The sequence below is a fragment of the Tenrec ecaudatus genome, chromosome X (genome assembly GCF_050624435.1).
Source record: "Tenrec ecaudatus isolate mTenEca1 chromosome X, mTenEca1.hap1, whole genome shotgun sequence".
Lineage (NCBI taxonomy): Eukaryota > Metazoa > Chordata > Mammalia > Afrosoricida > Tenrecidae > Tenrec > Tenrec ecaudatus.
The window spans coordinates 142710697-142722976 of NC_134548.1; the positions used below are offsets into that span (position 1 = coordinate 142710697).

The 12280-nt window shown below is 40.9% G+C and overlaps 1 protein-coding gene and 1 pseudogene across 1 annotated transcript in view; one reads left to right on the plus strand and one right to left on the minus strand.

Annotated features, from left to right (window-relative positions):
- Window positions 1-5799: 5799 nt before the first annotated feature.
- On the minus strand, window positions 5800-6120 carry LOC142434546 (elongin-C pseudogene; annotated as a pseudogene).
- A 2744-nt stretch (window positions 6121-8864) lies between these two features.
- Window positions 8865-12280, plus strand: part of UTP14A (UTP14A small subunit processome component) — a 215154-nt gene continuing 211738 nt past the window's right edge. Inside the window, exons 1-4 of the mRNA XM_075538716.1 lie at window positions 8865-8994; window positions 9530-9680; window positions 10735-10810; window positions 11554-11624. Of these exons, the coding sequence (XP_075394831.1) occupies window positions 9658-9680; window positions 10735-10810; window positions 11554-11624 (170 nt within the window). The 5' untranslated portion in view covers window positions 8865-8994; window positions 9530-9657. The remainder of the gene's footprint in view (window positions 8995-9529; window positions 9681-10734; window positions 10811-11553; window positions 11625-12280) is intronic.

The window sequence follows — 12280 nt, forward strand, 5'->3', positions numbered from 1 at the left end:
TACTGAAGGGTTGCGGGGAGCAGACGAGCCAGTCAGGGTTCAGGGTAGCAATGATGAAACATACAACTTTCTTCTAGTTCTTAAATGCTTCCTCCCTCCACTATCATGATCCTAATTTTACCTTACAAATATGGCTGGACCAGAGGATGTACATTGGTACAGGTGGGAACTGGAAACACAGGGAATCCAGGACAGATGACCCCTTCAGGAGCAGTGGTGAGAGTGGGGATATCTGGAGGGTGGAGGGAAGGTGGGGTAGAAAGGGCTAACCGATTACAGGGATCTACATATAATCTCCTCCCTGGGGGACGGACAACAGAAAAGTGGGTGAAGGGAGACATCGGACAGTGTAAGATATGACAAAATAGTAATAATTTATGAATTATGAAGGGTTCATGAGGGAGGGGGAGGGGGAGGGAGGGGAAAATGAAGAGCTGATATTAAGGGCTCAAGAAGAAAGCAAATGTTTGAAAATGATGACGGCAACAAATGTACAAATGTGCTTGACACAATGGATATATGCATGGACTGTGATATGAAGTGTATGAGCCCCCAATAAAATGATTTTTTTAATGGGCCAAAGAAAAGGGACATTTAGCAATATATACTCTATTTTGAGCAATGAAACAAGTCTTAGCATATCATAAAGGATTAAAGCCGTAAAATGTATGCCCTCAAGTAAAACGGAAATAGAGGAAAGAACAGGAGGCAAAGGACATTTATAGAGGCCTAAAGACAGGCATGTACATATGTAAATATATATATATATATATATATATATATATATATAATTATAGGGGAATAGAACTATGTACTCATATCTATATGTTAAGAATTAAGGTTGCAGATAGACATAGGACCTCAACTCAAGTACTCCCTTAACACAAGAACACTTTGTTCTAACCATCCGGCATTCTGTGATGCTCACCTACCCGACAAGATCACTGAAGACAAAATGAGTGCATAAGCAAATTTGGTGAAGAAAGCTGATGGTGCCCGGCTATCAAAAGATATAGCATCTGGGGTCTTAAATGCTTGAAGAGAAACAAGTGGCCATCTAGCTCAGAAGCAACAAAACCCTCATAGAAGAAGCACATCAGCCTGTGTGATCATGAGGTGTCAATGGGATCAGGTATCAGGCATCTAAGACCCAGAATAAAACCATACCCAATGTGAATGGGAGGGAGGGGAATGGAGTGGAGACCAACCACCCATTTATAGACAATTGGACATTCTCTCACAGAGGGGTCACAGGAAAGAGATGAGCCAGTGAGGGGGCAGTATAGTACCGATGAAACACACAACTTTTCTCTAGCTCTTTGGTGCTTCCTTCACCCCACTATCATGGCCTCAATTCTACCTTACAAGTCAGATTAGACCAAAGCATGCACACTGCTACAGATAAGAGTCCGCAACATGGGGAATTCAGGATAGATAAACCCCACAGGGCCAACAAGGAGAGTAGAGGAAACAAGAGGATTAGGGGAGGGTGGGGGGGGGAAGGGGAATTGATCACAAGGATCAATCTAGAACTCCCTCCCAGGGAGACAAATAACAGAAAAGTGGGTGAGAGGTGACAGAGGACGATGTAGGATATGGAAAAAATGATTGATAACTTATCAAGGGTTTGTGAGGGAGGGTGGGGGAAGAAATGGGGTGCTGATATCAGGGTCTCCAGTGGAAAGAGAATGTTTTAAATATGATGATGACGGCATATGTGGAAATTTACTTGACACATTGGTGGAATGTATTGATTGTGATAAGAGATGTAAGAGTCCCCAATAAAAGTATTTAAAAAAGAAGTCTGCCCTCCAAACACAATCAAATTACATGATCAATAACAAAAAGATCTCTGAAAACCCCTAAGTATTTGGAAACAGAAACACATTTCTGAATAATTAATGGTTCAAAGAAGAAATTAAATGAAAAATCAGAAGAATTTGATCCAGAGAAAAACCACAAACATAATGCAGGAAAATTTGTGGGATGCTGCAACAAGAGTACATGTGTGGAGGGAGATGTTTACAAATCAAATGTCAATATTAGAAAAGAATAAAGCTTTCCAATCAATGACTTGGCTTCAACTTTAAGAATGTAGGCAATGAAAGACAAATTAAATCTAAAGTAAGGAAAATAAAGAAAAAAGATCACAAACACGAGAAGCCTCCAGTTCATCTGATTAGGAAAAAGAGAAAAATGTCATAAAATAATAATATCAGCAATGAGCGAGATGACATCACTATGGATGGCGCAGATATGAAAATATAATAAGGAAGTTTTATTAATAACTTTATGCCAATAAAAGCTGAAGATCTGAATGAAATGGGAAAATTCCTGACAAGACATAAACTGCATATACGAAAAAAAGTAACTTGAATAGCCCTAACGCTATTAAATAATCTGAACTTGTAATTAAAAATTTTCCCGCAAAGAGAACTTACATCCCTGCACTGGTGAAGTCTAGGAAATATTTACTGCAGAAATAATTGCAATTCTACACAATCTCCTCCAGAAATATTGGAAAGGACTATATCCCAAGCTGTTCTCTAAGGGAAGCAGTACACTGATGTCAAAACCAGACAAACAAATTGCAAGAAAAGAAAGCCACAGACCAAGAAAAAGAAAGAAAAAGCCAGAAAGTCACAAACCGATTATCTTTCATGATTACATGCAAAAATTCTAGGCAACCAATAAATAATACCGAGACATATGGACATCCACATAAAAACTAATGTACTTGGACCCATAACTAATGCCATATGCAAAATCTAACTCAAAATGGATCATAGAATTACCTATAGGAACTAAACAAGTACAATTAGTGGAAAGAAACAGAGTAGCCAACCTTTGTGGTCTTGAGTTAGGGAACAGTTCTTTTTTATTGTTGTATTAGGGGCTAATACAACTCTTATCACAATCCATACATACATCGATTGTATAAAGCACAATTGTACATTCATTGCCCTCATCATTCTCAAAACATTTGCCCTCCACCTAAACCCCTGGCATCAGCTCATTTTCCCCTCCTTCCCCGCTCCCCCTCCCCCTCCCTCATAAACCCTTGATAATTTATAAATTATTATTTTGTCATATCTTTCTCTGTCCTACATCCCCCTTCACCAACTCTTCTGTTGTCTGTCTCCCAGGGAGGAGGTCATATGTAGATCCTTGTAATGTTTCCCTTTTCCAATCCACCCTCCCACTATCGCCACTCACACCACTGGTCCTGAAGGGATCATCTGCCCTGGATTCCCTGTGTTTCCAGTTCCTATCTGTACCAGTATACAACCTCTGGTCTAGCCATATTTTTTGGGGTGGGGTGGGGTGGGAGGAAGCGTTTAGGAACTAGAGGAAAGTTGTATGTTTCATCGTTGCTACATCGCACCTTGACTGGCTCATCTCCTCCCCAATACCCTTCTTCTATAAGGGGATGTCCAGTGGCCTACAAATGGGCTTTGGATCTCCACTCCGCACTTCCCCCCTCATTCACAATGATATGAATTTTTGTTCTGATGATGCCTGATACCTGATCCCTTTTGACACCTCGTGATCATACAGGCTGGTGTGTTCTTCCATATGGGCTTTGTTGCTTTTGAGCTAGATAGCTGCTTGTTTACCTTCAAGCCTTTAAGACCCCCAGACGCTATATCTTTTGATAGCCGGGCACCATCAGTTTTCTTCGCCACATTTGCTTACAGAGCCATTTGTCTTCAGCGATTGTATCATGGAGGTGAGCACACAATGATATGATTTTTTGTTCTTTGATGCCTGATAACTGATCCCTTTGGCACCTTGTGATCACACAAGCTGGTGTGCTTCTTTCATGTGGGTTTTGTTGCCTCTCAGCTAGATGGCCACTTGTTTACCTTCAAGCCTTTAAGACCCCAGATGCTATATCTTTTGATAACCGGGCATGATCAGCTTTCTTCACCACATTTGCTTATTCACATGCTTTGTCTTCAGGGATTATGTCGGGAAAGTGAGCATCATAGAAAGCCAATTTAATAGAAATATTCTTGCATTGAGGAAGTACTTGAGTGGAGGCCCAATGTCCTTCCACTACCTTAATAATAAACCTATAAATATATGCACATAGATCTATTTCCCCATCCTCATATATATATATATATTTACTTAGGTACATGTCTTTATTTAGACTTCTATAAATGACCTAGCTCTTTCCTCTTGTCCCACTATCATACTCAGTCTTCATTTGGGTTTCAGTAATTCCTCTTCGTTATATTACCCTTGATCACGCCCTACCAGGCCCCCTACACCCTCTTCATCACCGATTTGGATCACTTGTTGAGGGAACAGTTCTTTAAATCAATGCCCAAACCATAAATGACAAAAGAAAAAGAAATTGCCTTACATCAAAATGGAAATCTTTTGAAATTCAGTCTTTTATTTATTTTAAGATTATTTACTAGGCACGTAATTTTTCCCTTCCATGTATATTCCTTGTATTTCCATTTTAACATTTTTATTGACATAACAATTGAGTACTATATGATTCATTGGCTTAAATATATTTAAAAGTGGTGCATACAATGTAAGCTTTTGTCATATAACTAATCCAGAAAGAGAAAATATAGCCCAAGGAATAGGGATAATTACAGTTGACTCTTTAACTTGGGTTTGAACTGTGCACGTGCGCTTCTACAAGGGATTGTTTTTATCTTTTATTTTACTTTATTAATCATTCTATTTGGGGGTTCTTAAAAATATTCTAACAGTCCATCATTCAGTTGTATTAAGCACACTTTTACATGCTGCCCTCAATATTTCCTAAACATTTTCTTTCTACCTGAGCCTTTCATATCAGTTCCTCCTTTTTCCCCTCCCTCCCCACCCTTGTAATCCTTTATCAATGATATATTAATTATTGTTATTTTGTATCTTACTCTGTCCTTTGTCTCCCCTCACCCACATTTGTTATTCGTCCGCGGGGGTATGAGGGGGGCGAGGATTGTTTGTAAAATATCATGTGACACTAATCACCTCTGCGTGAGCAGTTCGTCTCCTTAGTTAATTGCATATTGCAGTAACAATTCCTCTTTCCTGGTTCTTGTGTCTTTTTTGTGTTTCATGCAATACCATAGACCTTGCCTAACGTCATGGAATCCATGTGAATTAATGATGCTGGATGCACTCAAGAAGCAAAGTTATGACAAGAAAATTCGAGTTGCTTGATGTGCACTGTGGATTAAGGACTGTAGCTGCGATTGTCAACATGTCAAGATACATGGATCCAAAGTAAGCCTAAAACACCATAACTGCTTCCATCAAGTCGATTCTGACTCACAGTGATCTTATACAAGTCTTCCAGCTTATAAACCTTCACATGAGCAAATAGCCTCATCTTTCTCCCACAGGGCAGCTGGTGGGTTTGAACCTCCAGCCTTGTGCTTGGCAGCCCAATGCTTCCCCAACAGTACCACCAGGGTTCCAGCATAAAAAGGCTTTATGTAAAAAAAGAAAACTAACCAAGCTTCAGCTATGCCAGCATGAGTGAAAAGCTTGCATATTTTGCAAAATACCTTTATACCTAGGCTTGAAAATGCAGCTTTTATTTGGGTGCATACAATAAGGGTTGATCAGTTGCATGTCATGGTTTCTGGTCAACAGCAGGCTGCTGGTAAACTTTGGGGGATTGAAAAGTTATTTGGAATTTTGACCGCACAGGAATTGGTGCCCCTAACTCCCACATTGTTCAAGGAGTGACTGTAATTGGGATTCATATATCTGATAAGAGACTTGCATCCAAAATTAATAATTTTTTATTATAATTTAATTTATTTAACAATCCAAGAAGTTGGTGGCCATCAGCAGTTCCAATGCAATTTCAGGTACAACTGGGAATTCAGGAATCTCAGTGGAGCTGTTAGTGTAGCAAACCTTGTAGGTAAAATACATACATACTTTTGATAACACATTTAATGGGATCGCTCTAAAATTGACCTCACTGGTTTCATTCTCAGCAAACTGACCTGGGCCACTCAACATGGCTTTTATTGTTCCTGATGTTAGTGCATGTTCTCTTTTTACAATAAATTCATGGCCATCAGAAAATATCAGTTTGACATACATGGCATCCAGGCCTTCATAGCCACCTTAAGTTTTTTCTCCTCTCGATCCATTACGCTCTTGTGAAATTCTAATTCACTTCCACAGGAACTTTAGTAGCCTCTTGGTGAGGCAGAACCCCCAGAGCTGGTAACCGGCTTTCGTCTGGCGGAAGTACCCAGCGTCCTCTGCCTTCCTCCATGTCTCCTCATAAAGAATTTGTAGTTAAATGAGCCGCCATGTAGCAGGGAAGCAACAAAGCCCATATGGAAGAAGCACCAGCCTGTGTGATCAAGAGGTGTTGATCGATGTTCAAGAGTGTGAATATAGTAGAGACTCCAAAACCAATTGTAAGATAATTGGACAGTCCCTTTCAGAAGGGCCACACAGAAGGGATGATAAATCCAGGGTGCGGTATGACACTAGTGAACCATATAACTATCCTGTAGTTCAATATTTCCTCCCCTTACTATTATAGTGTTTGTTTTACCTCACTAATCATGCTAGATTTGTGTATAGTCATTTGTATATTTAAGATCATTCAGTATACAAAAGCCAAGACAGATAACCCATTAGAAACAGTAACAGGAGTAATGCATCAGTCCCTGAGGATACGGAAAGAGGGGGATACGGGGGGAATGGGGAGCTGATAACATGTATAACCCCACTTGATGGAACCGAGCAACAGAATTGAATGGGAATGGATATATTGGATTGTGTAAGGTATGGCCAAAAAATCCTATTGTAGGGAAAAAAATTAATAAGGGATGGGGGTGGGAAGGGAAGGGTTAAAGGAGAGCTGATATCAAGGAGTTCAAGAAGTAGGAAAATGTTTTGAAACTTATTGTGGTAACAATTGTACAATACTGCTTGATGCGAATGAACTATGGAATGTTATGATATCTGTAAGAGCTCTCAATAAAATGATTTCAAAAATCATGAAGAACATTGACAACTCAACCATAAAAGGATAAGCCAGCTTTTAAAAATAAACAAAGGCTCTGGATAGACTTTCCTCCAAAGAAGGCATGCATAAGAGATTGATAAGCAGATGAAAGAGTTGCAGATTAACATTTCTAGTCATTTGGGCAAAGCAAATCAAAACCACAATGAGATACCAGTTTACATCCATCAGAAAAGCTATAAATAAAAAGGCAGACAATAATAAGAGTTGAAGATGTGGAGAAATTGGAACCATTGCTAGTAGGAATGTAAAGTGATACAACTAATTTGGAAAACAAGTTGCAATTCCTTTATCAGATGACCCAAAAATTCCACTCAGGTATATGAGTAAAAGAGTCATGCTGTAAAATCATAGAAGTTTTTATTAAACAAAATATTAAAATGTGGGGTTTTCAAATTTCTATTGTTTCAAAGCATATCTTTTATTTAACCCTATCCACTTCTACAGGCAATGTTTCAATCTCTCTAATCCTTCACCAAAGAAGTCTATGCACTTCCATTTACACCACGTCAAAACAGCATCCTCAAGGGACTCAAATCATGTTCCTTTTAAATGGCTTTTGAATTTGGAGAACAAAAGAAGCCTGATGGGGCAACAATCCAGGCTGTAATGTAGATGGGACAAGGTTTCCCAGACAAAAGGCTCATAAGACAGCCCTTGCTACTCTCAAAGAATGAGGTGTATTGTCATGATGGAAAGTACTTTCTCAGTGCAAATTGCCTGGTCTTTTTTTTATCATCAATGCAGTTTTTCATTTTCTTTAACTTTTTCTGAATAATCCCCCATGTTCATCCTGTGTCCTTGAAGAAAATATGTCAAGATTAACCCTTTAGAATTAAAAAAAAAGTCACCTTCTGAGGTGACCTCTCTGGTTTGAATTTAACTGACCCAGCAGATGCTTCCAGAAGCCACTGTTTGATTTGACCCAGCTTTTTGGGTTGTACTGATAAATCCAAGACTCATCCTCAGTTACTATTCATTCCATACGGTTATCTTTTTGCTTTGATCTTGCTCATAGACTGATAGAAAGATCAGTTTTTGGTCTGGCTAATCTCCATGCAGCACTTTGGGTGCCCACTCTTTTTTGAAGACCTCCTACTGAGACAAATATATTACTGAGAGTTTATCGGCAGCCATGTGGAGAAGCGTTGAAAGACATTTTGTTTGAAATAAACACATGCAACCATGACCTAAAGCCACAGCAGCAATGCTTTTTGAAGGATCCTTGTATGCCCCAAAATGAAACATACAAACATTTGTACACACATATTCATCATGTCTGTAGTACCAAAATTAATACCATCATAATAGCTACAAAATGGTGTTCTAGGCAATGGAATACTACTCTGTAATAAAAAGTAATGAAACACTGATACATGCTAGAACATGGATGAACTTTGAAAACATTATGCTAAGTGGGGGGTGGGGGGGAAGAATGCGTCACAAAATATCCATTCACACAAAATATACAGGTACTCCACGAGAGAAAGATGAACTTGTCTACACCCATAAAGATAGATGGTCTCAGAAACCTTATATAGAGCACCATGAGTTGGAATTAACCCCGTGACAAGTGGGTTTGGGATAATGGGAAGCCTGGGAGGATGAGGTCTTTGGAGAATGATGGCTCAAGGATATGAAGTTTCTTTTTAGTGATGCAAATGTTCCAGAATTGTTTGTGGTGATGGCTGCACGACCCTATGTACATAGTGAAAGCCATGGAAATGTACTCTTAAAAATTGTTACCAAAACACTGCAAAGGGAATGCATAGCCAAAACCATTTCCTGAATGACTAAGAAAAATTCACAGTATCAAATGCCAAGTGCCTACCACTGGGGAGACTAAAACTGCGGAAATATCCGTTTTACTGTTTTATTTTACTTTAGATGTCAACCTATGATCTGGTCAAGAGCCGTTTCAGTGGAATGATGGGACAAAAACGAAATGGGAATGGCTTTAAAGAGTAAGTGGCAAGAAAGTTTTTGTGTGTTACTTTTGTACATATATTGTAATTTGGGGAGGGGGTGTTCAGTTTATGGGAGGGGACAAAGAGTAAACCCCCGACACAGCTCTTTCTTAGATAACTCTTGTGGCATAGGAAAAATGAAAACGGCAGCTCTTATTACATTACAAGGAAGTACAAGATCAAAGTGGTTGTTTCCTTTAACTGGGAGGAAATCGGCTTTGTTCGCCGCTGAATAGCCAGAGTCCAGTACAATGCTTGGCATTTCGCAGGCCTTCTGGAGACTACGAGCTGGCCGGCGGCTGACTCGCAGGGTGCTGTCCAAGGCCGAAAAGCACGGGAGTCTTTCACTTCTGTACAAAGGGTCGGCTGGACGCGGGCGGCGCACCCACCTCGGGCCGCTCAAAAGGCGGGGTAGGGAGGGCAGAACCTGCGCTGGGCAACGCCCAGAAGTGGGTGGAGACGGGGATGGCCAGCCTCCGGTTTACCGCGGGCTTCCGGAAGCGCCTCTCATTGCTCGCCCCTCTGCCCGCAGCGCATGGCGGAAGTGCCCTGATGGTGTCGCGCGTGAGTGATGAAAGCCGGAATTGCTTTGCGGCAGCGAGAAAACTGCTCCTCTCTCGACTTCCGCTCCTGACCCACGTGTGAGAACGAGCTGCGAAAATGAGTGCGACCTCGGCAAAGAGGTGAGGGGCTTAACGGGAGACCGGATCGCTTTGGGGCCCCAGGTTCTCCGGTTCGGGGGAAGTGGAAGCACAGTGATGTCTTTCCCAAGGCCCCACTCATCACGATTGCTGCGATCCATTTTAAACTTCTCCTGGAATGCTTTGGGTTTCCTTCGCACCCGTTGCTGTTTAATTTGTCAGCCTAGTCCCTGGGGGCTCCGAGGCGACTAGCTCTCCCTCTCCAGCTAAGTTACTGTTTCTTTTTAGTTCTCACTTGATACCTCCTACTTCCTCCGCCAGTTTTAGTCCTCCGCACTGGCAAATGCATGTTATCCACGTCCATCATGGAAATTTTTGCTAATTGGGAGTCACCCTAACGTTTTCTCTTCTCCGATGTTTTGTTCCCCCCCACCCCCCCCCATGGAAGAACTAGGTGCAATCCGTTTAGTAATGGTTACCGGCAATTGTTGGTATATTACTGTTGGGGAGGGCATTCTGTAATGAAGATTTCTGGATTCATATTCCTCTGTTTAGCAAATACTTTGCCTAGCAAGCCCCCGGGAGAAAGGGCTTACGCACTCAACTGCTTACTTATGTACTCAACTGCTTTTATCCATGTCCTTGTTTCCCCATTCCTGTGAACAAGTGATCAGAAGTCACTTTCTGAGTAGGCTGCGCTTATCAGAATATCTGCCTTGTAGCCTTAGAAATAATTGTGAAACTGCCTTGTTCCAAGCACTGGCAACTTTTGCCACCTTATCTACATCTGGCATTTGTACTGCTTTGTATAAGTCATTGGGAAATGCACTACTAACTATTCACTAAGGAATGTTAATTCAATTTCATAGTTCTGGACTACTTTCCCCAACGACTTCTCACCTCTTAGGGGGAATGCCTAACTTCTGAAGTCCAAATTCACTATCTTGACCAACCTCCAGAGGTGTCTCTATTGTTTGGACTATACTGTTCCTGGGGATAAGGCTGTTTTGTGCTGTTGAGATTGTTTGAACATAAGTTCTTTCAAGTGATAACATGGTTTGTTTGTTTTTGTTTTCTCTATTGCATCCTTTAACAGCCTTCTGGCTTTGAGCCAGCAAGACGAACTCGTGGATTTGCCAAAAGACTTCCCTTTAAGTTCGAGTGAAGATGAAGTAGGTGACAACTATTATCGGCCCTTTCTCCTTTGCCTCCTGCCTGTTAGGCTACTTAGCAATTCCTAGACAAAGGACTAGTGACATTGTATCTGTTTAGCACTCCCAAAGAAATATTGTTTCCTGTACATAACTTTGTATCAAGTGCTAAGAGGATTTGAAGAAGTTAAGATCCAGTTACTTTCCTCAAGTTGCTTGAGTGGTCCTTATTCTATGATTTGACCATTTCCCAAGTGTGGATTCTTGTAAAGTTATATACTGCAGTATATATTGACAAGGTTGTATTTTCAGCTGAATCACCAACAAATGGTATGGAAATTCCTTGTTCCCTTGACCAGATTGATTTTGGGTGGGGGTGGGGGGTGGCATATCACAGAGCACCTGCTTTAATGACAAGGTGTTTTGTGTTCTGGTGTGTTTCTCTCCCCCTCCTGCTATGTAAAAGCTGCCATGGTTAGTGTGTTTGGCCTATGATTTCTACTGTGTCAGGTCAAACACGTTAAGCTAGTCATCACCTGCAGACTCTTTAAGGCTCCAGGGCCCTTATAGTAAGGAGTGTGGTTTGTGAAGCAGTTCCTAGTTTGGATTGGCATTTCTGCACACCAGACCTTCCTTATTTGATTTCCCAATTCCCCACTGACTCACCTTTCCCCACCACCCCAAAAAGGAATGGTACATGAGCCTGGAGTTCTGCAGTATCTTTTCTCTTCATTGCCCTGTGTTTTTCCCTTTCCTGTGTCTAGGGGGAAAATGATGGAGAGAGGAAGCATCAAAAGCTTCTGGAAGCCATTAGTTCCCTCGGTGGAAAGAATAGGTAAGGTTTCCAGCAATTTTGGTGGTTCAGAACTAGCTAGATTCCAGGAGGCTTGCCTGTCACTAGCATTCATTGAATGGTAATACAGTGGATTAGGGTAAAGGCTGCTAGCCGCTAAATGGACAGTTCAAATCCACCAGTTACTCTCAGGGAGAAAGATCAAACTGATAGTTCTGTAAAGATTTCCAGCCTTGGAAACCCTAGGGAACAGTTCTACTTTGTCCTACAGGTTCATTATGAGTTGGAACTAACTCACCAGCAGTGGGTGGATTAAGTCAATTAAGACTTTAGTGTTGGTTAGCACTCAAGTTATTATATAGCTGAGTTAGCAAGACCGTGTGTGGGCAAGCTACTTATCCTCTCTGTACTTCAACTTCTTCAATTATAAAAGGGTAAAAATAACCCTTACTTGTTGAATTGGCATGTTTTGCTATGTATATTTCCACCACAATTAAAAAAGAAAAAAATACTACTTATTTCACAGGGCTTTGAGGTTGAAATGAGTCATGGTCTTATAGTGCCTGGTATATAGTACACATGATCTCTTTGTTAGTTATCACTGTGTTAGGCATGGGTACATTTATATTCCTACTCAATCCATATTTGAGTCTTTGGAAGTACTGAACAGGTATTATTTGGTTGGAAGTCACCCATTT